Raw genomic sequence first — 25,545 nt, 5'->3', positions numbered from 1 at the left:
ACATGCTAACATCATTTTGTATGTGATATGTAATTTACTGGATCTATGGCCCTATTCCGGGCCTATTCTATCTCCCTACTGATAGTTTCGTTATCGTTATTGTCGTTGCGCAGCGTTTTTATACTTTATACATATAATATCTATGCAAAGCAAATATAACGACAATAAAATTATTAAAAATTAATGCCAAACCACAGCTTGTGTTGTGCAAAAGTCTGTGCTTCGGCCTTTACAGATATGGCCTACTAATATCAGTTTTGTATACAGTATAAGATCTGATGGAGATTGAAGAACATCAAGAGAACACGATAATAATTAAATAATGTCCATAAATGGTGTAATCCTTGCAGAAGACGTTAATTAAAAAAAAAACTTGTTTTAGTATAAATTAAAACAGTTTTATATAATAATTCTGTATAATTTGTGATGGCCAAGTAACAAGTAGTATTTATTTAAAAAAAAATATGTAAAATCTTTTAATACTGCGCCAATTACAAAGAGAGAATATGCATATATACATATATACATATATACCTTAACAAAATTATTATTATATCACAAAATTGCGTTACCAAACTCAATCCAAGTTATAGTACCAACCTAAGTGGTATATGCCCTAATTTGCATGTAAATTTGAAAGCCGTTACTTAATCTAAAACTGATAGAAAAAATCAAGTGATTCTAATGATAATAAAAATATAAACCGCCTTTTTATTGATAGTACTGTTTCTGATATAAGTCGACTACCAAAATAAAATTTGGAAACTAAGAAACGTTGTCGAAAAAGTCAAAAATTATACGTCATTTTCTCCTTTAAAAATAAGTTACCAAATAAAAGAAAGTAAAGCAAGAAAATGAAAAAAGGCAGCAAAAACGAGAAAGAGTATACTTCCTCGACGGAAGAAAGAAACATTGATAAAATGTCTTTGACATCTTTAAATAAAATTCTTTGTCCAGGATGCAATGAAAATTTTGAAAATGACTATATTTTGTGGAATTTGTATTCGATGGTGTCATGAGGCTTATTCCGGTTATGAAAGAGTTACTGTTAAATTCTTTATTGTGTACTTACCTAACATTATGTGTACTTTTAGACACTTTATTGGATAAATGTATGCACTTACAGATTTGTATACTTTTCTCAATACAAATTATAATAATAAAATTTTTTTAACCAAACATTTAGGGGACAATACGATAATCGATTTTTTTTTCTATAATAAAACAAAAAATACAATAGTAATTTTGTAATTTTTTTATCTTTTATTCTATTTTCTAGCTGTACTGAGCTGTTAGTTAACATTTTGTAAATAATAATTATTATAGTGAAACTATACGTTTTTGTATGATTTATGTGATGTAAAGCGTGATTCAACTAAAATAGCAATAGAGTATTTTAAAATAATTGTTAATGTTATTTTCGATTAAACAATATTCTCAGAGATAATAGAAGAACTTACTATAAACTACAACATATGATACATGTTTCTTACCGTAGCCGCACTTTCTAAAGACGCCACAAATATTCCACCGAGATTTATATGAAAAGGTTTAGTGCCTCTTTGCAGTAGAAACAATATTATTTTCTGTATATGTAACGGAGCCGTGTACCACTGAACGTTGTATCTACAAAATAATAACAATTGCTAGTTTTAATAAGACAAAAATAATTGGTAATAATAAAGTATTGGTAATAATATTTGTTCCACGAATCGTATTAGTACTTTTACTCTAATATTTCTTTATAATTAGATTTTTATTACAAAACGAGTACCCATGTATGACAAAATGATGGAAATATTTCTTACACTGTGGCAAATAAACATTCGTTATGATCCGTTGCTTCTTGCGCTATATAGTTGGCTAAGAACAAGAAATTGTACAAGAAGATTAGCTTTATAATAGGTACAACAAGTTTTTCCATCACTATTCCATCACTATATGACGCAAGCTAAAAAATGTGATACGTCCGTTAAGCATTTGCTATCGACTTCTTACGCACGATGGAATCATATTGTGTTTTATATATATTTCATGATAAAATTTTAATAGATTATGATATATTATTGGATCAGAATACTGAATTATTGAGAATAATTAAAAATTAAAAGTTTTAATATTGAGTTTTTATTTAGTTATTGCTAATTTATTTACTTAGCTTGTACATGTAATTAGCAATTACTGTACAGTATATCTTAAAAATTAGGTAACCATTATTTTCATGAATTATTGTTTTCAATAAATATATTATAGATAGAAAAGTGTTTAGCTACTTCTTTTTATTTTCTTGACTATTTCATAAAATTCTAATATAATGAAATTACGATTAAATATAAAGAATTATACCTGATAAAGATTAATGCTAGCACAAGTCACGCCGATTACTATCAAGAAGAAGAACGATCTCTCAAAATTTGATATTAAAAAGTCCGTGAACTTTCAAGTACAAGAAAATTCGTGTAATTATATGAGTATTTAATGCCCTTTATTAAATATATATCAACTCCATATAGCTTTGCGATGAATATCTACGGCATAAGTAATCTCCTTATAAACCATGTTCTCACTCTTTAGGATATTTTTTTGTAAAATATTGATTGACTGTTCGATTCGATAACTGTAAAAAAATAATTTTATTCCTTCAATTAATTTTATTTTGCTTTAAGATAACAAACAAATATTGTTTACGATTATATTATAGAATTCATTTACTCACCTGGCGATACCAAACATTCCGCAGATATGTTAAAGATATGCAATGAATATAGTTCCTGTCGCCATCATTGAGGCAGAACATATGTAAATAGTTGCTAGTAGATGCAAAAATAGGATTAAGTAGAAATATTTTTCTTGATCAATAAAGTACTCTGTCGCAATACCTACCAATTTTGAAAATGGATGTACTGGCGGTAGTGTACAGAGGCTTTCGACCCACGAAAAAGGCCGGGATGGTTTCTCTCAGACTTATCATCTCTGCCGCGGCTAATCCAACTCGCTTTATCTTATTAAACGATTCCAAATCGAACACGTTTGTACAAACTTTTTTCTTCATTATGATCAATGTTCTCACCTCTTATATTTATTAAACTTTCTTCCTGAATCACCCTGTGTAGATACAATAAAAATAATAATAACAGAAAATGTGATAATTACATAAAAGTTAATTGTAATATTTAATGTGTTATATTGAAAAAACTGTTGTACAAAACTATTTTAACATATCCAGTTAAAAGAATAAAATAATTGCAGTGGATTGCAACATAAATCGTATTGATTTCCGTAAAAAGAATAAAATGAGTGTTTAGGTGAATAATAAATGTGAGTAAATAATAAGGGTTTCTTAACATTTTATAATTTTAAAAATGTTGAAAATGTTAAAAAACGTTTTTTGAAAAAAAGTGTTGAAGTAAAAAAATTCCGCCAAATAAAAAAAAAGGAAATATATTTATAATAAAAGATATTTAAATAATGCAGTTGAAAAGTGAATAATATATCATACCAATAAAACAGTTTTTTTTTAAATAAGAGTACATATCGTTAACAACTTTATCGACAACTACATGGAAGTATTGAGCGACGTGTATCAAATTCGTTTCCTGATTTATCAGTTGTTATTAATAGTTAAACATTTATACTTTATCTGTAGAAAAGCACAGAAGATATTTAAATAATGCCTAATTAACATATTTCTAATATATGCAGTTTTAATGTAAGTACTTTAACAATATTTTGTAATTTTAAAACAGAATAATAAGGTTTGTTTCTAAATATATTCTACAGAAGAAAGATGATGTGAAAAATCTCATATTGGAAGAGACAAAGATTAAAGTGTAACATACCTCATTAGTTTTTTTTATTGATGACATGTATAAATACGTGGTCTATAGGCATACTGGGCGTTTTCCGTTTAATAAAAATAGTCACAGCGAAAAACGGCGCAAAAAGTGTAATATCAAATCGGTAATACAGTATACGATAACCACCAAGGTTGATACATGGTAAAACCACCTTCGAAATTTACGTATAAATCGCATTTCTGGGTATAAAGTACTATCGATATTTATCATTATAGGAAATACAATTGATTAATCTTTAATTGACAGGCAGCGAATGTAGGGTTATAAAAATTTGCGTTAGGAGCCGCGCAAACTGGATATTTTGGTCTGTGCCTATAAATTTATCGCACCGAGACTTGTCCATTATATAAAGGGTTTCGAAAGAAAATGCAAAAATTTTTAGTGTTGTAGGCTCTTTGGCACGACTATCCGGATATGTTTCAACATCCCTTATTGATTTCCGAATCTATAGCTTCCGAGCTACGTTCGGCTATATAGGGCTATCAAAAGCTTACTTTCTAGCGTATGTGAAAAGGATTTTTATGACAACTTTTTGTTCACACTTGACATATACATATTTATCTTAGCTTGATATCTGTTTATGTAGTTGCGACAATATTCTCGTTATAATTTAAGAGTCATTCTAGTTCTCAGAGTTTTGTGGATTTCACCGCAAAGAAAAATGTCAGAACATTTGTCTATCCGTGTATAAACCGCAGTTATTTCTACTGTTTCTATAACATAGCAGTTCTAAAAGAATAACTTTCTAAAAAAAAGAAACGAAATAATCCGAGATTACGCTATCGCGGTTGGTACTATTTCAACTTCTTGTGAAGTGTCACTTAACATTAAAGTAGCCGTCGTTTGCTGCCGAGAATTCTGATCGATGCCTCTGGTGCTCGGCGGAACGTACGTCCACCATGCCAAGAAGAAGAAAAGCAGCGAAGCCGCTTTCCCGATAAATGCCAGTGCGAGCATGTATCTATGTAACGAAATCGTATTTGAAAGACTTCGGATTAACCCGCAACTTATGTACACAAAAAAAGAAGTATCAAAACAATTTATACCCGTATATGTACAATCTATAATTTCGAAATAAGATTGTATTACAGAATAAAGTTATTTATATATAATTTTAAACAAAGTTTTATTTAATTCAACCCCCCAAAAAATGAAAATTTTTATAAAAAAAATTATAGATTGTTGCGTGTATATATGAGTATATATAAGTTTTGATTTAACGCTTCTTTTTTTTCTCTGTAAGATCCACTGTTCGTGTAATTTGCCAACCTGCTCATGTAATAATTGTCATATACGAGGCAAGCCCCCCTGCCATCGCACGTCTCGTTCCACAAGATGCAAGTGTCATCTATAAGAGCGCCGAACACCATAGGTGCCGGTATCGTTCCCAAAATCCGAACCTTGATCCACTGTATGCCTAAAGCGAACGATCGCTGATCGTCGCGCACGACCCTCAACGTTGACGAGAGCGCCGGCATTGTGCAGAGAAAAGTCATGAACATGTTACAAAACGCCAGGACGATAAACAGCCACAGGTACGAGCATGAACTCGCGCAGGTAGTATTGATAGCCTCGTACTGAACAACGTCGCCGGTATCGTCGCTCGTCAAATTCATCGCCGGCACGTGTATACAGCTACAATCCGTGTATACCTAAAAGAAGAAACGTCACGACATTTATTCGCCGCGTAAAAATGAAATTCCGCTATTCCAAAAGTATACCAGGCCAAGGGGAATATAGTTATATACTTTGACATTGTTTATCGGCGTTTCCCGATAACAGCCAGCGTGACAGGGCGAGTAGTACGTGATTCCATCGACACCGCATATAGGATCGAATTGCGATCTGGAGCAGCCGCAGCCGTTATTGCAGGTGTTTTCGAGAGATAACGCGATCTTTCTGTAACGATGCCATCTTTGTGTAACAAGTAAACGAGCCACTTTTCTAATATGCTAAATCCCATTACCATTAGGATAAATCAATATCAATTGTACAAACCTCGTGATGTTCTGATAAGGAACAGTCAATCCGGCGAAGTCTAAGTTCGGGCAGTTTAAAGCAAAACACAGCGTGAAAGCGATGCAAGCGGTTGTAGCCAGCAAACAAAATTTCAAAATGTCAGAGCAGGGCAAGTTTAAACGTTTTATCAAATAGCCGCCGAGAAAAGTACCGCCGCCTCCCGCCGGTACAGTCACCAATCCTGAAAAAAAACCATACTTTGTAATATAAACGGTATAGCGGCAATTAATCAACATGTCATCAATTGATACTTGTTAAAACTTCTTTACTGTGATTTGGGGCGCGTCGCTTTCTTTCATATCGAATCATTTTCGGAGCTTTATGTAAATGATTCCACATAACGAGCCGCGCTTAAATGAAATTCATGCTATATCTATATTACGATATAGATTAATTGAATTGTGATATTATTCACCCATCAGCAACGCGGCCGAACTGGCACTGACGCTGAATTGATTTTCAATCAGTTTCGGTAGGAAAGCGGCAAATCCGGCGATCAGCAACCCTTCACTGGCACCTGCCAGGTTCAGCATGAAAAATGCCGGATTTCCAAGTAATTCGGTCAAAGCGCGCGGCAGCTCTCGTATCTTGGAAAACGCTTCCCCCGTCGCCGCGGTGGAAGATCGAGTCGACTTCTCGTGCGCTTCTGACACCCTATCCTTGGCTAGTTCCTCCGATCCTATTCAAACCGTCCGATCTTTTTACAGAGTGCTTGGGTGTATACGTTTACCGAACATCCACCTGATATATCTCCAAGTTTATTTCATTATTATTTTATCCAAGAGTGTACAAGGTGAGAATAATCGTACCGGGTAAAACTGCCGGGAACGCCAAAACCGGTATCGCGATGACGAAGCACATGACAGCCGCTGCCAAAAAACCGATCCACCATGCACCAATCCAGACATTACTATCAGAAGTTAACCCAATCCTAAAATTCAACGGTTTTAGGATGCGATAGATATTCGATGAAGCATATTGGCAAGTCTTTTGCCTTTGGAAATATATTTAGCATTTCATTCTAATATATATGATCTCGGGATTTCGATACTCTCTATTTTGAGTTTCCTTTTAACGGTAATGGATGTAAATATGTGCAAGAACGAAAGTAGAACATCTCGATGCTCTCATTTTTATCTCGGCTGAATGAACTGACGCGCAAAAAAAAGATCTGACCGATTTTTCTCCGCCAGAAAAAGATGTGCACCTATAAGAGATTATATTTCGGGCGTGTTCGGGATCAACATGTTCTTGTTTAACTTTCTATCTGACGATGATTTAACGTTGACTATTCTAATTTCGCGCAATCAGAAATTCTCGTCCGACAAAGCTTAAACTTAAACTAACTTCTTTGATTAATTGCCAGTGCGAGATGCAGCGAACGTCCCTCTTGCGTGGCTTTTCGACATTGATGACACGATCGTTTAACCGAATAAAAGTAATTTTATCAAAGCTCGATGTAACGTATAATTGATCAATTAAAACAAAAATATATAATAATAAAAGAAAAATATATATCTTTATCGCAGATATAAAAAAGTATGAATATACCTTTCATTGAATATACCGATCTATATAGAATATATTTCTCGTAAAATTGTAGCTTACGCGAATCATGTTATCCAAATATGTTTATTACACGAATGTTTATTAAGTATTTCACCAGAGCCAGTAAAATTATGGAAATATATATTGATAACACAGTGCTAAAATTCTCTGAAAGGTAATAAATACGATAAATACGAAAAGGATAGGACACTTGATGCGAAAGAATCGATACTTGGTTTGAGAAAAGGAATAATTTATATAACGCCCGAAAGCCATTACTAGAGAAACGACACACGCGCGCGGCGCGCGCGAGCGTAGCTATAATGCATGTAACGCAACTTAGGAACTTGAAAGTGAGAAAGCGCACGCGGAAAGGTGCACGTAGAGAAGTCATTCGTTTCAAGCCAGCTTGAAGCCAGCTACATCAGCCGCTGCTGCATCTCCGGCATGAAACTTTTCATTTACCTGCGAAATTAAACGCGCCGCATGCACGAACGACTCTCACGTGCAGCGATACGGAGAGCCGTATACCTATTACGCGAATAATTTCGCCTTATTTTTTGTGTCCTTTTTCTTGAGAAATCTCGTTTCTCGTAAAACAACAAAGATGTAATTGCAATCGCAAGAGCACCATTAATTGTAGGGATGCATCGCGATTCATTTCCATTTTATTCATTTCTATTTCGCGTAAATATAAAGACTTCGAAATCCGCGCGCCCGCGCGCGTGTATGTATGTGTGTGTGAAAAGACGCGGGAAAAATCGTCTCTTCGGCTAACGATTAATTTGATTCTCGCGCGGTACAGAATGACTCAACGGTCGACGAAGGGGTGCGCGTAGCTGTGGGGAGAGTGGGAGAGTCCTCGGGGAGACGCGCGTAGGACAAATGGAACTTGATTGTGTCCTATAAGTGCTGAGGGGGATGAGCCAACAGTTTTGAAGGGTAATATCGGCGTCGTCGTCAAACATTGGTTCGCCACTTGACATTTTCCCCACGAGATACACTGTATATCGATGGAGTTACACGCGCTATTAATCTCGGCCCATTATACGCTCTAATGATCCTGGGGAATATTTTTAACGGCGCGCGGTGCGTTAAAGAAGCGTGTATGTTTGCGTTTTCATGCTTCTCGGATAAATATATATATGCCTTTTTCGAGAGAGACATATCGGGTGATAACGACAACCGGGTGTCGAAACCGCAGAGCCGTCGTTTGATAATTACTCTATATACGCTATTTAATCGAATGCTTTATGTATTATCGTTTTGCAATCGATATCGAATTTCCCGCAAACTACCGGCACGGCGTACGCACATCGCTCGAATACTAGTGGCGAAATGAGGAAAATATGCGCATTTGCATACCATCAGATCGGTGAGTTATTCGCGTTCGAAACCGCGCGCGTCGACACGCGCGTTATCCGTATCGTGTCCGTACATACACGGCGCGGCGGTGTGTACGCGTATATATTCGGTCGTCGGAGAGATAGACGCGAACGACCGATAAATCCTCGCGAGAATTTAATAAAGTTGCCGCTGACGCGCGACTAAACGTTCTCGTGTGTTATCAGGGAAAAAAAAGGTGTGGGAAATACGTTTAGCGTGACAACGGGAAGAGACGAGTTCCGATGCCGCGGTCGTTTTACACACGTTTTTCCCCTGGCCCCTGTCTTCGTTTGACGCGACTACATTCTGTAACTACTCATTGCACAAATAAAACACCCCAACGAACTCTCATTCTCTTCTTGAGAAAATAAAGATATATTTGAGATATATATATATATTTTTTTTAATATTTAAATATTAAAATACTTACGTTGAAGAATCCACCGTAAGAAAGTCTGTATAAATTTTCAGTAGTTCGCCACCGACAACGTAGCCTAGTGCTGGTCCTATTATGGCCATGGTATAGTAAACACCTGGACACACGATACATTTCGTTTTATTAAAATCGATCGAGAAAAAGTTGACATATACACTGAGGAAAAAAAAGTTGTTAACTTGACTAAATGCGTTCAACTGATTACCATTTTTTTTCATTGAAATATTTAAGTACTTAAAGTTTAAATACGACATATTAAATTTAAGATGATGTAATTTGACTTAAAATATTTCAATTTAAAAAATGGTAATTAATTGAAGGCATTTAGTTAAGTTAATAACTGTTGTTGTTTTTTTTTTTCCCCAGTATGTACTCAGTACAAATATATGTATACTTGAGTTGCTTATGCGCGTCTTACCTAGATACACCGAAGACATCTTCTTCGAAACATTTTCGTCTAGATACGTAACTCCGAGGGTATAAAAGGGTGCCGCACCGGCGCCATGTAACAGCTGAGCTACCAGAAATATGGTTAAGTACACGCCACTGTAAGGCTCTAGCTCCGCTTGTACGGTAGATTGATCCGTGCAGGATATCTGAGTGGCCGAAATAATGATAAATCTGGCGTCGCCGGTTCACTAGGCAAACTACGTAAATAGAAGTGGGAAAAATCGAGAAAAGCACGGTATTACAAACAAGTTTCGATTAGTCGCAACGCACGCATTTAATTACGTGTATTGTGTTTATTATCGATTGTGATGTAAATTTCGTTTAGGAGAGAGAATTTAACGTGTGGTCTCGACGTGATATAACCGGTGTATTATTGGAAAGGTGTTACGCGGACACGCCGCCGCGCCGAGCCGTCTCGATTAAACTTGTCACGTTGGTGACAAAGTAAACCGGATATGTAAATGGAAAATTTAAATACCGTAGTTTAATTTGTTTCGCTTACCGAGTGGCTCGATATATTGCTGACACCTTGGCATGTGTTCTCTGTTTGCTGACCCCCTCTATATGGTCCGGCAAGATAATGCGGAGACGCAAACAGCAGGCTACCTATACCTAAGACTAGAATTCCTATGCCGATATACCTACGACAGCCCAGAACATCCGATTGAAACAGGGTAGATTTAAACATTTGAAGAATGCGATTAATTCTAGACCGTATTTTCAAAGTCAAATCAAACAAAAAGTGGAATGAACCATTGTTGAATACACTGTTCGACAGTGCTAGCTTTTTTTTCTTTTTTTAATTGGATAAAGTAATTTTAGAGAAACTATATCTCCAGCCGACGAGAGGTTCAAGATCTCCGGAAGGGCTATGGATTGTCGATTACGCGGACGAGGGGTTCCGAGGCGTTGTCGCAGCAAAGAAAACGGGATGGGGGATTAACGTCGGACGGTGTCGAACGGACTGACGTTAGGATTAATATTTATGAGAGTCGTCGCGTAGAAACGATATCGGTATTAATATTAATGCGTGAGATAATGGCGCGCGACGACATACACGTGCGTACCTTGGCTTCGATGCCTTTGCGCGGCCGCCGAGATAGCTCACTGGTACGAGAAGAAGGAAGCTGGCTATATCGTATCCGCCCGCTATCAAGCCGGTCTCCGACGACTTTAGTCCGAATCTCCTTTCTATCGTCGTTATGACGACATTTACAAAACCGTTCACGACCATCCCTGGAACAACGAAGATACCGTATGTGTGCCCAGCGTGCGTTGTATGTAACCAATGGCTCATTTGCAACCTATTCAACACCAACTTTATTTGCTGCACGAAATCCGGCAGTTTGTTTTACAATTGAACAATTTTTGCGACCCCCGACCAATTTCAATTACAAATTATTATACACGACTTTTCAATAGGGAGCAAAAATGCGCGTGACCGTACGAACAAATTCTAAGAAATAATGAGAATTTATCAGTCACGCGCGTTTTTGTCCTAAAACATACTGTAATCAATCTGTCTTCACGCGATGTATATGTTTGCACATGCACTTTTGGGATTTTAATGATATTATAACGCACATAAAACGTTAGTCTTCTTAACTTCTCTTGCATTACAGGAACACCGAGTAAATGGCTCCCTTAGGATGCATTTAATAGACATATTTTAATCCTAAAGAGAATCACGTCTGGCGAGAAAGAACACTCATTTCGTTGAAAGTTTTATCAGAAATAAAATTTCTTACATTGGCGAATTTACACGCTTTTCAGCGACTGACGGATTTTTTTCAAGTGTTTTTTCTCTTTCCTTCATCGATGGGTTATTCCTTCTTCCGTAATTCTTGATGTATACGCAAACTATAGACATCGGTCGGACAATTTCCTCGTTATCGTCAATCATCACTCCCGTCGCGCTTATTTTCGCGTAGAAGCATCGAAATTGCGAATTCAAACGTATAATATGAGTATTAGCGTTGCCCGTGCGATAACATTGTGTCGCATCAAATGCTATCAAGGAATTATGTATATTATATGTGCAAAGATACGGCTCGCTCGATGTCTTTTTATAATAACGGCGTGCGGGGCGATAAGAAAGTCGGTCTGAAAATACTTGCGTCCCTGACACTCGCGTCTAATCTCGGATGATCGGAAGAAAGTTAACGCTTCGCGCACCAACGCTAATGACAAAACTCGAAAGGAGAGACCGAGAGATTGAGGCAAAAGATTTTATGTCTCATATTTGTCTCATATGTTTAACGTTTAAACTACGGCTGTCGTCAATAAGCGATTTTACGATTTATTAAGATTCGTTCGATTGTGAGAAGGCACGAGAATATATACCCGTAGTTAAAAGGCTAAAAATAAAATTGCAGCAAAATTAGAGCAAAATTATCGTCACTGACAGCACTGGTTTCAAAATACGCTATTTTCCAATTAAAAGTATTTTCGTTTATTTAAATACTTCTTACATTATATTTTTTAAAAAACTTTGTATTTTTTATTTAAAACGCTTAACGAAAAAATAATTAATTTTTTGCACCAAACTAATATCTTAACCAGTTAGCGTCTTCACAACATTGTAATTAAAATTTTTGTTTTTAAGCAACACTGACAGGCTTATCAGAGATCGCGGTGAGGTTCGCGCCGAGCGAATCTCCATATGAAAAAAAATAATCAAACTACGTACCTTGCATCGCCCCGGCCCAGCACAGCCAGAAAAGCGCCCATTTCGCAGTGCGAAATTTCTGCAAGTAAATTGGCCTGAACCAGAACCAACCGCATTTCAGATTGTCCGCGGTTCTATCCGTCTCCTTCGGAATTTCCGGCTTTATTTCCGGTTTTCTCGGGCCGTCCCCAAACTGTTCCGGGAAGCTAGACAGAGTCTCGTGCATGTCCGGCACCCCCGACTGTAAATTACATCGGCGAGGATTTATCTCTATCATTTTGGGATATATAAATAAAACATATTGCATATTGCATTTCGGTTTTCCAATGTACGCCAACATTCGCCCTGCCAGCCTTGTAAAAAATACGATGTGCAAAATAAATAGCAAATAGAACGGGTAAGAGTATATAAATTCAGCGAACTCACGCGGCGCGGCGTGCGCAAAACGACATGATTGGCTCTAACAATAAATAGAAGAGAGAATATGCTACAATCTCTGTGACCTACGGTCTCGAGTGATATAGCCGCGTCCATATGCGTTCTGTACGTTTCATATCGCTGATGGTTACAAAACAAATATTAACCAGACGTTTTCTATCCTTTCTTTTTTTCCCAACTCTTCTAGCAAATCGCGACAGAATAATTTAAAAAAAAAACAAGAATCAATTGCAACACCGTACAAACGATACTTACGCTGAATGTGAACTTGTCCCTCATAATTGTCAATAATTTCCACGAGGCGAGATAAGAATCTACGTATTTCGCTTAGCTTTTACCAATCATTCTTTTATCTTTCGGCGATAGTCGGTCGTAAAAATCTGGCAAACATTTAGTACTGAAATATTTCATTAAAACATCAACAGATCTCGTCTCATTAGACAAAGATCATTTACACTTGATCGGTCAGAGATCGCGCGATTTCCGTGAACCTTCTTGAGAGAAACGTCGGCGCGCGGATAAGAAATGCAACTTTGGATTAACAACCTCCACTTTATCAATTGATAAGAGATAAGACAGTACACGATTAGTTCACCGCGCTGCCTCTAACTTTTTTCAAAGCTGTAAGAGTTTGTGTGCACTTTTTTTGCTCGATGACGAGCATTATTTATTCGAAGCGCCGTTACGTCCACTTTCCATCTTGCGCTTCTTTTTTCTCTTTTAATAATTTCTGTCTGTGCAGAGCTTTAATTACAATTTTCCCAACCGGCATCAGAGAAGCGCCGATAGTAAAACGTATACATCGTTCCATCAGACAGTATCACGAAGATCGTACTTCATCTCATCGAACTCGTCAATTTCGATTTCGCGTATATAATCGAGAGTCGCAAATTAATAGCGTTCCCCATATATCGATGCAACCGCGAATATCTATCGTTTACACCGCATTTTATCGTTGTAACTTGTAACCCGCGGCTCACACAATTTATTTCTCGATTTACTCGCCGGTCCCGAGTTGGTGCACCGAGTGGGTTTTCGTACACAGCGCAAAGGAATTTATTGCAGCGAAAAAACACGTCTGTATTACACTTCCATCGGGAAAATTCTAATAACCCGCAAACAGATGTCTATAGTTCCACGCGCGCACGTTTTTTCGCATTCATTTCTCAGCCGCGTCAAATCGGAGTCGAGGAACGTAGCACGTATAGCGGCTGAGAGCGCGCGTCGCACGCGACTGAAGACTGAAGTCCGCACCCACGCTTCAAGCTCGCGCGCTCGCGCTCCTGCTCTCACAGTTTTCCCCGTTGAGTTTAAACGCGATATAGACAACCCCCTCTCTCTTCCCTTATCTCTCCCCCCTCTCTCTCTCTCTCTTTCTCTCTCTATCCCTCAACCCACCACCCGCGCTTTTATCACAGACATATACCTTTTCTCCTTTCGTCCCCTTCTACCCCGGTTCTCTCTCTTTCTCTCTCTCTCTCACACACCCTTCTTCTTTCCCTCTCCCTTCCTCTCCTATCGTTACCTCCGACTTACACTGTACACTCTTCTTCCTACTCTTCTCCAATCCGCTATAAACCATCCCTACTAAGCTGTTGCTTCGCCATCAAGATGTAGGAGCTACCCGATTCCATCCGTCATTTAAATATGATCAAGTTTATTGGCTTTTGCGGAGAATTTATGCGCCTGGCGTAATAACGTAAAGTTCCTTGCGCGAAGCTCCAGCCGACTAATAAGCGCTTAACGTATATGTATGTACGAGGCTCGACGGGCTCGACATCGTTGCCCGCTAATTAACGAACGCTCGTTATCTATCTCGATCACTCTTTAAAGAGAGATAACACTTCTTTTTGAACATGGTGTTATCTTGTACAAATAATAATATTGCAAGAATAGATAAGGCTAATACTCTTATTTACATTATGTTTATCTAACAACTTTAACTCGATTTAAACTGCCGCGTCTGGCTGTGATTCTGAGAGAATTTTGTACTTAAGATTATTACACAGTTTTTTCAAAGACAATGGATCTTACAAAATATATATCGAATGTATCTCGGCTTAAAATTTGAATTTTGATTATTTAATTGCCAACGACATAGCAATCATATTTTGTTCATCCAGAAAATTCCATTCGCTGTGCGTGACCGTTAGAATATGATAAGAATGATCGACGTGGAACAAAACAAAAGATCTCAGATTTAACAATTATGTTTGATTGTAAGGTATTACAGATAAAACAATTGATAAAACGAGGGCACACGTACATTTATATGAATTGTATGAGAAGGTATAATTCATAAATCTGCGAAAAAGGAATGGAAAGGAGCGAGCAAGACGTCGATTAGGAAAGTTTCAACATTTTCGCGAAAATGTCCGAAATTTCTTAAGTACGCGGGAGAGGCGGACAACTGAGAGACAAGCGTAGGTCAGGTCGGATATATCAAACATTTTCGCGGACGCGCCTGAATTTATGGTAGCAATAACGCCGGTACGCAGAGAGGCGAGAAGATCGAAATAAATCACTATGATAAAATCGTCTTTTAAAGAGGCTAGAGCGCAAAATGCAGGGTTCGTTGAGCAAAAGGGGAATACCCTCACCGTGTAGTGTATTTCGCAATAAAATCGAACTGTTCTGCGATCGATGCGGCGGAAGTGGTCGAAAAAAAAAAAAAAGAAAAGTTGGAAAACGGCGAAACAACAGAACGCGGAGCAGAATCATATGTTGACGTCGTTTTAAATCAGGAATTATGCGAGCGTAGGAATGAAAGGTATTCGCCCTCGCGGTGGCAGTTAATTACCATATCAAATTAAATATCACATCCATCTCTGCCTCGCGGACAGTGATTATTCGCTCGGCAAAGGCGGACCAAAAATACAAAAAAAAAGCCACATTACGCGTAATACGTGGATATACATACGTGGAGTGGCATATTTTATTACACAATGTAAACGCGGTCGAGCAGGGCTAAACCGAGATTGCGCATGTTGCACACGAAAAGGGGGGGGGGAATGGAGAGGGAATGAGGGAGAAAATAAATACTCTTTCGGGGACCATCGCGGGTGCGCACGTTTCACGATCCACGCGACCGCTTCGACATAAATTTCGTGGATTTAATAAAGATTCATGGCTTCCGCTCTTGCGAGAGTGTACTACGGCTGCCGTGTATGGGTCTTGGGTCTGCTCGTCGGGAAGACGGAGCGAGCGGACGTTGTCTCTTACGACGATCGTTTTATCCCATAGGCGTCGAATTTTCTTACGAAATTCATGCTAAACGCTCCTCGTGCCTCATAGGTGTTACGAGGATCCTCGATCGAAGAACTGATGTCGCAATTTCGAAAAATTATTCGAGGACAAACGTATAATTTTTATCGAACAGGAGGAATTTGTGCGACGAACGTCGCAATTTTTTATCCAGAGGACACGTGTCGTGTCGTGACGCCTATGACAATAGACAAACAACGACTCGTGTCGATGCTCGAGGGCGTGGACGACTTCGGGCGGGTTACAATACGATGGAGATCGCGAGAGGAAGCTTTTAATAATGTTGTAATTTGCGGTCCAAGAAGCACAGTTTGTAGCAACAAAGATAAATTAGAAGAATAAGAGAGATAGTCAGAATTAATTTTAAATTCCGATGTTACGCACGAGATCTTATCGCACGTAAACGTCACACACGTTCTGTTTCTCCTCGTCGCTTTCGGGCGCGCGGAAGTGATGGGAGAAGTCGCTCGATGTGTGTCCGTGCCTCTTGATACACGCGCATCGCGATCTCTTTTAATCCTCTTATACGAATGCGAGTCACGGCATAAAACCTATACTATAGCTGGCTGGAAAATGCGCGAATGATTGGTCGGTGCATTCCTCGTGTCGTTTCGAGAAATGACTGACATCAGTCGCGATTCGTATAGTCGATTCCTTTATCGATCGGATAAAGGGTCCTTTACACGCGGCGTAAAATATTTCCTGCCTCTCGCGATGATTATCCATCGACCGCGGGATGAGGGGGAAGAAACAAACCGGGGGAGGGAGCCGATTTCTGCTGGTAGTAATGAAATATACTTTCGCGGCGTCCCCTTTTTCGCCGCTCGGTCTTTTCCCGTTCGAAATGAAAACGAGTGTCTCCAAAGAGCTTTGTGCGCGTCTATACCGTCACGTTCGATATTCCGGTACGTTTCTTTATGCCGACACACGTTTTCTTCCCTATACGAGGGTTTCCCGAGCGAGAGAGCCGGTAGGCCGTTTCGTGGCGCGCGACATAAAGCGCGCCACTTGCCATTTAGATTTCCTCCGCTTTTGCTTTTTGCTGGGAAAAAGCTACACGTTTCAAGCTGAAAACGCGGATATGACGCAGACAGGCAACCGGCGGCGAATAGAGATTTTATATATACATTCCCGTTGATCGTTGTATATTGACGTAATACCCGGTGTAAATATGTAACCTGGGTAGTCGCAACAGCGTAAAAAATTTTTCAGAGATAGATCTGTAATTATATCGTAACTAATACAATCGTGTACAATGCAATATATCTGCATTCTTAAAACGACGAGCGAAAATGGAAAGTTAACGGAAAGTCCATCCCTCTAATCAGTCGACAACTTTCGCAACAGCGTTTACAGCGTATACTTATACCTACGTCCGTGACCGATGCATTTCTAACAATTATATTCAGGAGTAAGTCGATTTACGGGCGTATGCAAAGTGAATATGCCAAACAGCTTGTTAATGCAAATTAAACGGCACTCAACCGACAAACAGGCATTTCGTGAAGCAGATGCCAATTATTTAGACCGTTCGTTCCTCTCTCGTTCTCATCCATTTTCTCCGACATTGACGCGCGATATTGCTAACAAACGCGAAGAAAAAGTATTTATTTTTTTCTCGAGCCGTTTCTCTCGAACAATTAGAGAACAATGTGACATAACACGATTGCGCGTGTAACCTGTTCTTCTCTTCCTGTTTTAATTTTAGATTATTTAGATTTTATGACAAACACACAGATTTTTTAGGGGGTGTTGTGAAGAAATGACATGGTCTACAGTAGCCACCTCAAGAAAAAGACGCGTTTAAAACGAAGAACTCAAAATAACTTTCAACTCAAAAAATACATACAACAAATTCAATAATTAAATCAAAATCAAAGTTTACTAAATAAAAAATGTTTTATGAGAAAAAACGCAAGGAATTGTTAAATGTAAAAATGCTCATTTACGAGATATTATTTTTAGAATCTAACTTATTATAAGTAAATAACGGAAGAGATTACTCCGGTTCTTTTTTCAGCCTCGTCATTCATTTACAATAGAGACCTTCAAGTAAGAGTTTGGCCACTGATCGACTGTATGCTGATTTGTGTTGACAAACCATGGCAGAATCAATTCAAAATACAAAAACGAAAGCATCAAAACGAATTCAACCTATATTTGTTATGATTTGTCATATAGAACACGTCTCTCTCTCTCTCTCTCTCTCTCTCTCTCTCTCTCTCTCTCTCTCTCTCTCGTCATGTGTCTCTATTTAATATATAAACTTTATATAGAGTGCATTTTGTTTTTAAAGCTACCATTATTTGTCAAATTGGCCAGACTCTTACTTGAGGGTCTCTGCTTTACAACATCCCAAAAAACATCGTCAGACCCCACTCTTGGACTTTGTACACGTTTATACATAACAAATCTGACATATTACACTTGCAACGAATATTACATAATTATACTTTTTCACATGTTAATGTGCGTTTACAATGGATTACAATGGGTAATATTCGCGATATTGCACTGCAGACATAAACACGTTCAAGTTACGTGTACAGTTTTGTTAAATAAACGTTCTTTTATTACACGCATTGTGCTATTCTGCAAAAATTGTTAGAAGGCTTACATAAAACAAGATTATTTCAGCCTATATATTTACTCATATAAATTGGCTGATTATTTATAAGTCAGCAACGCAAGTCTCTGTCTCTCTCTCCCTTCGTCTCTCTTCTCTCTCTTTCCTTCTCTCTCCCTCTCCCTTTATCTTCTTCCATTTTTTACAATTTTTCGAGCTTTCGAGCACGGTCCATTAATTGAGACAATGTCGAAGTACGCCGTGACTTCCGCGTTCTCTGTCTCCCCCTTTTCCATTATTTTCTTTTTTCGACATCTCCGTCGTGACAGGCGGCGCTACTTCTCATAATTGCAGCGCAATCGCGCTCGGTTCGCTCTTTTTCGAGCTTTAAGTCGGCTCAAAACTGTTTCGTCCATACGAGCGATGTTTTACCGAAAATAAGGCATTACAATAGAAACGAAAAGCGAAACCGTGCGTTCGCTACAGCCTACCCTATTCAAGAGTCTTGTCAGACTTTCTAATGAAAAAAGAACGACGTAAAATAGTACACTCGTACGTTTCAACTGCTATTTTCAACCGTTACACTCTAACGTGCATCTTATATCGAAAAGATATATCGCATCCCGAGAAGAATATATACTGTCACAACTCAAAAATTCACAATTTTTAGGAGAGAGAAAAAACAAATTTAATTCAATTTTTTTAATTGTGAGATAAAACTAACGCAATTACAATTACAATATATTTTGTTCTAATAAAACTATATACATATATATATATATTATATATATACCTATATATTATTTTTTAGTACGTCTACCTGTCATCGCTATTTTAAATTGTCATGTGTAAGCGTTGTTTGTGTTTTAGCATAAGTTCAAAAATAGTAATGGGATAAACAAAGATAGAACTGTACGATCTGATATAGTTAGGCAAATTCAAATTATATATTTATATTTGGAGGGGTTTAGTCATAGTGGTGTAAGTCAAATTTTTTTAAATTTTTTCTCGCGTGCATAGATGCAATCTATACAATATATAAATTGCATTTATGCACACAAAAAAATATTTTTAAAAATTTGACTTACACCACTGTGATTTGTACCCCTCCATTTACATACGTTTCTATAAATAAATCATACTTCTCTTTTCCACCTTTGTGAGCAGTATTTCAAACGCTTGTTGAGAGGTCATTTCCGTAACGTATTTAGTAACAGACACTCTGCAGTTCAAAACGGATATAATGGAATTTCTAACACAAGTAGTGACACGCGAGGAGTTATTCAGTCATATCGAACAATTCGAAAGTGCAACGCTAAAGTTCGCAAGTGCGCAGTTTGTAGAGAAGAAATTTTGTTACCCTCGCCAAGCAATATTTTAAAATATTTCAGAGAACACTTATTTACACATAACATTCGCGATAAAGACTGTAAAGTATCTGAACACCTACAGCAATATTACGAAAACTTACCAAATTATGCGACAAGATGCAAGATATGTGCATGGTAACATAATATCTTATTTATCGAGCCATATACATTTAGAATAACATTTAATAAGAGAAAGACATAATTGGATAAATCAGAGTCAACATGAGTAAGTATACATTCGAAAATTTATTAAAAAATACCAAAAGGTTATAAAATAAATGTAATAATAAAACAATCTGTTTCTTGAAGAGGTCCACTGTGATACACTTGTCAATTTACTTATGAATTATACCGAAAAAGAATGACAATGCTTCCGTGCAGCGGATTTTCCATATAGATTTGTGACACTATTATAGCACGTAACATTTTAAGAATAAATATACTTCTTATGAGCAGGTTAACTCAAAATTAAAATTTTTTAAAATTTGAAGTATAGGTTCTAATGGAAAATCTGTACGAATAAACCGGGCTATTATTTATATTTATATTTTACATATTTTCCAACCTTTGACTGCGGTCCGGTCTGGTCGGAGTAGTAACTGTGTTTCAAGTCTGACAAATCTAGTCGGCACGCAGTCAAAGGTTGGAAAATATGTAAAATATAAATATAAATAAAATTTTTTTTGTTGTGACAGTATTTTTTTTGGGATGCGATATGTAAAAAAAGTACCAATAAATAAATATATATATTTCTACACCCCTCGTTTTACAAATATTTATTCCCGAAATTAATCGTTCAATTGGAAAAGTCCGGACCCGTCAATTGCAAAAACCAGAATCGCAAAAAGTATAACTATTCCAAAGAGTCAATCAATTCACAGAGAAAACAGCTATGGAAATAATATCAACGCATATATATACGAACGTAGATTAAACAGAAGTAATTTCTCTGCAAAAACACACTGCACTCAATTTAGCAAAGGAAAATCAAAGTATTATTGCGTATTTTCAGCGAAAACAATCATCGAAGTTACAGCCAAACGCTAAATAGTTAATCTTCCCCAAGCTAAACTTTATAAAAGCATAAGAATATATGATCGAAAGGATAAAAATACAACCATAACAATCTGGCTTTCTACAAGTTTCGTAAAAACACGGATATATATGTTGCTATATTATCTGTCCGGAGAAAAGCTCGACAATATCTCGAACCTACCAACAGCCTCGCCTTACATATACTTATGCAAATTTTCAGAGTATGCGGATGCAAATTTTCGCAAACACCGTTGCGGCAGGTAAAACGCGCTGGTGTTACGGGTTACGGCAGTTGTTTATTCTTTCGAGACACCATGCGATAGGATACGGTGGCAAACTCCCTGCCTTATCATCCATGAGATTAAAATGAAGTTAAAGTTTATTAAAGAAAGAAGAGCACAAGACCGAAAATAATTACATGCTTTTTAATATAATATTGATATAATATTAAAGAATAGTAAAATAGAGGAAGTTTTATTGACTCGACCTCAGAAGATAATTCTCACATTTCTAGTAAAAACGTTTGTGTAACAACAACGTAAGTAAAATTCTTAAAAATTATGGAAAAGTTGCTACAACAATTAAATATTTAAATAGATTTTACCGGAGCTTTATAAAATAATTTAAAATTCTATGCATAGAAAAGTCCATAGTAATGTTTTTATAAATTTCTTTTGACCTATGTTTCCTACAGAGAGAATGATTTCATTCTATAAACCATATATAAGAAAAATTAATCAATTTTGTCTATTATTTTTCTCTATCTTTAAATATTTTTTTAAATACATTATTTAATAATAAATATTAATATAACATTCTCTCTGTAAGAAACATAATTCAAAACAGATGCATAATATGATTCCAAGTCACTTTATAAAGCTTCGATAAAACCTTCCGGTAAATTATTCATCCGTATAGATATAAAGAAATAATCAGCTGCATTTGTAAAAAATTTATCTAAAAGTTAATATTGTCTCAGAAATAAAACATTAAAATAAACTGCGACATTTAAGTTATTTATTTATGCACTGCAGTGTGGCAGTGATTTATTAAATTTAATATTTACGACAGACCGCGCGTGTATGCGTGGAGGCAGTAGGTTCCGCCCCCCTGCGGGGAGCTCCACTTTTTTCGGTAAAGCAGAGTATACAGCAGAGTATATAAACTAATATATTTGTACTTTGTGTATGATTTTATGGTTGTTTACATTACTTGAGAGTTGTTTTGGTTTGTTTCGCGTGGAAAATGTATGTGTGCGGAGGCAGTAAGTTAAAAATGTTAAAAAAGTTGCTAAACTTTGGAGTCGCAAAAAAACCTTTTAATATATGTGTTTTCTATCTAAAAAGAGCCTATTCACAAAGTTTCATCTAAATCTGAGCATGGACGTTTTCAGAAATTTCGCTTAATATTTTTATGAATTACTATTATACTCATAATTCAATACTATTAGACTGTATTGGAATACGGTATATTATATATTTATCTTTTATATTCATATCTATTGTATTCATATCTTTTAATAAAATTACTATTTAATATTATTAACTTACCGTTAGTTCGACGCCATCATAGCCTAAATTGTATATTCCTGTCATGCTGCGATCTGTAAAATAATAATGAAATTTATTAATACAAATTGATATAAATTATTAATTTGTAAAATAATTATATTATTAAATAACGATTTATTAAATAGTGTTATACCATTTATTTCTGAAAATACCCGTGGCTGACAACACAGCAAAATAGCAGCTAGTGCTATAAAAATCTGCAAGATATATTTTTAAAACTAAAATAACATTATGACCAAAACATTGAAAATATTGCTCGGATATGTTAATTATCGTGTACCACACATAGCTGAAAAAATGACTTTTGCTTTAAAAAATCGATTTTAAAGCGATCGAAAAATGTATCGCTAAAATCAAACATTTTTCACGTATCCTTATTTAAATTTCTAGAGAGAGTAAATGTTTTTGAATGTTGCTGTAGTAGCTTTGTAAGACAATCGTTGATAAATGCAAATAATGCGTAATAATATGTTCACAACAATCGGAGTAACAGGATAATGGACATCACTTATTAAATTATATTATGCACCCTGCGCGGAATGTGTGTGTCCAGACTTAATCTTTATACGAATCGAATTTAAGGTTCGTATATGTAGTAGGTCACCGGTGGGAAAACTTTCGATTCTATTATAATACATTTTCTCGAAAGTTTAATACTTAGGTCACATGTATCAATTTAAGCATCAATTTAACAATGTTCCGGAGAGTTTGTCAAAATGCTACGAGGTTGATGAAAATTTAATATCATACTCTGTACTTTTCTTTCAAAGTTCGAGGCCAAATTTCAGATCGATTCATAATTTACATAAAAAATTATCAATTTCTGAATATCCGAGTTTTATAAAGAGAAAAAGTGTAAACATTAAAAAATGCTACCAGTATAATATTTTACACACAAGTAGATCATCAACAAACAAAAATATGACAACAAAAATCAAAACAATTTACAAAAAAATTTTTTAATAAAAAAAAATAGTAAGTAACAGTTATATTTATACAGTCACTAAATCTACGTTTTTTACATTCTATTAGATTTGCCGTAACCATTTATATATTTTTTTTTCTTTGAATCCCTAGAGAATTAATATCGGTGTTTTTAATATTTCCTGCATACTTTTGGTTAGGACGCGACGGTGCGTTCTGCATTTTCACGGTAGAATTGATCAGATAGAAAAAATGGTCACATTTTTCTAAACTTAGAATGCATAATGCTTCGTCATGACCGATATAAATTATCCAAAATCCAAAGAGAGAAAAGAAATACACAAATGTGTATATATATACGGTGGATCAAGTGTCGCAATCGAACGTGATTCAATCGAAACGTCTTTCATGTGATTCTTCCATTAGCAATCTTCTTACTTTTTTCCCACACGATTTATTGCATCGTATAATTTTTGCATTACTTATTTATTCATTTTAATTATTTCTTGTTCTTTTTCTAAACGTATTTTAAATCGTATAAACATTTTTTTACGAAAAGAAACTTTTAGTTTTTGTGAACAAAACATTTTATTGAATTCTTTAAGTGTAATTTCTTTCGTTCTCTTTAATCTTTACCCAGCGTTCTGACAGTATTTTTGCGTTTCTATCGTAAAAATATAAACGTATAATAGCCCGAAAAATAAAGATATTTTTTCACGTCCTAAAAAGATGCAAAATTTTACTATTTAAACTGTTTTGTTCACGGAAATTACCCGCAAAAATATCAAATATTTTAATAAATCACAATTGAATAGAATCGAAGGAAGCGATATACATTCATCATCGTAATGTTTTTCCTCGAATGATTGAAGAGGCTGGCACACACAAGGATACTATATAACGTATTGCTTCCAAAATCTATATGATCGGAGAAGAAATCGTGCTTTATCACGAATACGTAATAACATTTATTTCAGCCTGTCGTAATGGCCCTGCCGCGGGCGGGATAAAAGTTTTTATCGTCACGGATTGTTCAATCGTCACTCTACGCGACTCTTTCTCTTTCTTCTGTCCGATGCTCTTAAAATATTATAATACATTCGCGATGTGTAAAATTGAAAAATAACGCGAAAAAGAAAAAAACGTCGGAAACTGCAGTAAACCGCGCATCGTATACCGCGACGATTTCTCGACTCGGCCACGCTAATTATATGAGTCTCAATGGCTACTGACGGCGCTTCCGTTAATTAATTTGCGTCTGTCTGTGCGTCTCTTTCGCATCGCTATACATATAATTAATTAACGTAAGCATAGACTTACGGACAAAACAAAGATGAGAAGTGATTATAGCTGTATTCTAAACGGTAAGATGCGTCTTCCGTTTCCTTTCTGATGCCTTCTGACATTTGACATGACAAGCTTAAAAAATATACACGTGCGAAAGTTTACGTAAAACCCAAATCAAATCTATTTTATCATAATCAATATTCAACACTGCTGTATCGTTATTTTACATAATATGTTAACGATTTGTTTATAATATCGCAATTTCGCGCGCGATATATTTACAATTAATAAACGAGGTGTGTTTACAATTACAAAATATTTGCCGTGGTATAATCTTATATTACTCACCGTATTAAAAAATATCTAAAAGCAGATGAATTCGAATGCACACTGAAAATAAACTTGTGTAATCCGTATCGATGCGATGCAACACATGATTATGTAATTCCGTTGTGGCAGGTGACATCCGGCAGAACTCTGTCTTTAGAAAGTAGGAAACTCGCGGTATGTATATGAACGCATCGTGTTTTACTTCGCGTATGCTGATGCGAACGAGTCCACGAGTTCAAGACGACTACCTTGGACGCTCACTAACTAACCGAACATGATGTAGTCTCAAGTCAGTGACTGGCCTCAGAGTGGGGCTTATGTCACGTAGCTACGCGCTGAAGCGTTACTTCGCGCGGGGCTCGCTTAACATTTTCAACACGCGTCTCTCTTGTGTGA

General features: G+C 36.4%; 1 protein-coding gene and 1 pseudogene across 3 annotated transcripts; both read right to left on the bottom strand.

The window, feature by feature from the left end:
* Positions 1-1,402: 1,402 nt before the first annotated feature.
* On the bottom strand, positions 1,403-3,052 carry LOC143898310 (uncharacterized; annotated as a pseudogene). Its single transcript, XR_013257173.1, has 6 exons — positions 2,965-3,052; positions 2,717-2,879; positions 2,505-2,617; positions 2,347-2,384; positions 1,809-1,951; positions 1,403-1,626 (listed from the first exon to the last, which is right to left on the bottom strand). The product of XR_013257173.1 is annotated as an uncharacterized LOC143898310 (transcript).
* Positions 3,053-3,928: 876 nt separating this feature from the next.
* Positions 3,929-25,396, bottom strand: Oatp26f (Organic anion transporting polypeptide 26F). Of its 2 annotated transcripts, XM_077407747.1 has the most exons (13): positions 25,168-25,396; positions 22,588-22,640; positions 12,386-12,605; positions 10,764-10,932; positions 10,199-10,337; positions 9,665-9,842; positions 9,241-9,343; positions 6,686-6,807; positions 6,292-6,555; positions 5,856-6,057; positions 5,606-5,756; positions 5,127-5,509; positions 3,929-4,818 (listed from the first exon to the last, which is right to left on the bottom strand). In XM_077407747.1, exons 2-13 carry the CDS (start codon positions 22,630-22,632, stop codon positions 4,632-4,634), a joined length of 2,163 nt encoding a protein of 720 aa, XP_077263873.1. In that variant the 5' UTR covers positions 22,633-22,640; positions 25,168-25,396; the 3' UTR covers positions 3,929-4,631. The 2 variants fall into 2 exon arrangements, with proteins under 2 accessions (XP_077263873.1, XP_077263874.1); XM_077407748.1 differs by lacking the exons at positions 22,588-22,640; positions 25,168-25,396 and adding an exon at positions 13,058-14,083.
* Between the last annotated feature and the right edge of the window lie 149 nt (positions 25,397-25,545).

This window comes from Temnothorax americanus, unplaced genomic scaffold, assembly GCF_048541705.1.
Source record: "Temnothorax americanus isolate GAGA-0224 unplaced genomic scaffold, ASM4854170v1 Scaffold23, whole genome shotgun sequence".
Taxonomy (NCBI): domain Eukaryota; kingdom Metazoa; phylum Arthropoda; class Insecta; order Hymenoptera; family Formicidae; genus Temnothorax; species Temnothorax americanus.
Note: the sequence above shows the minus strand (reverse complement) of the source record. Positions and strands in the feature narration are given on the sequence as shown.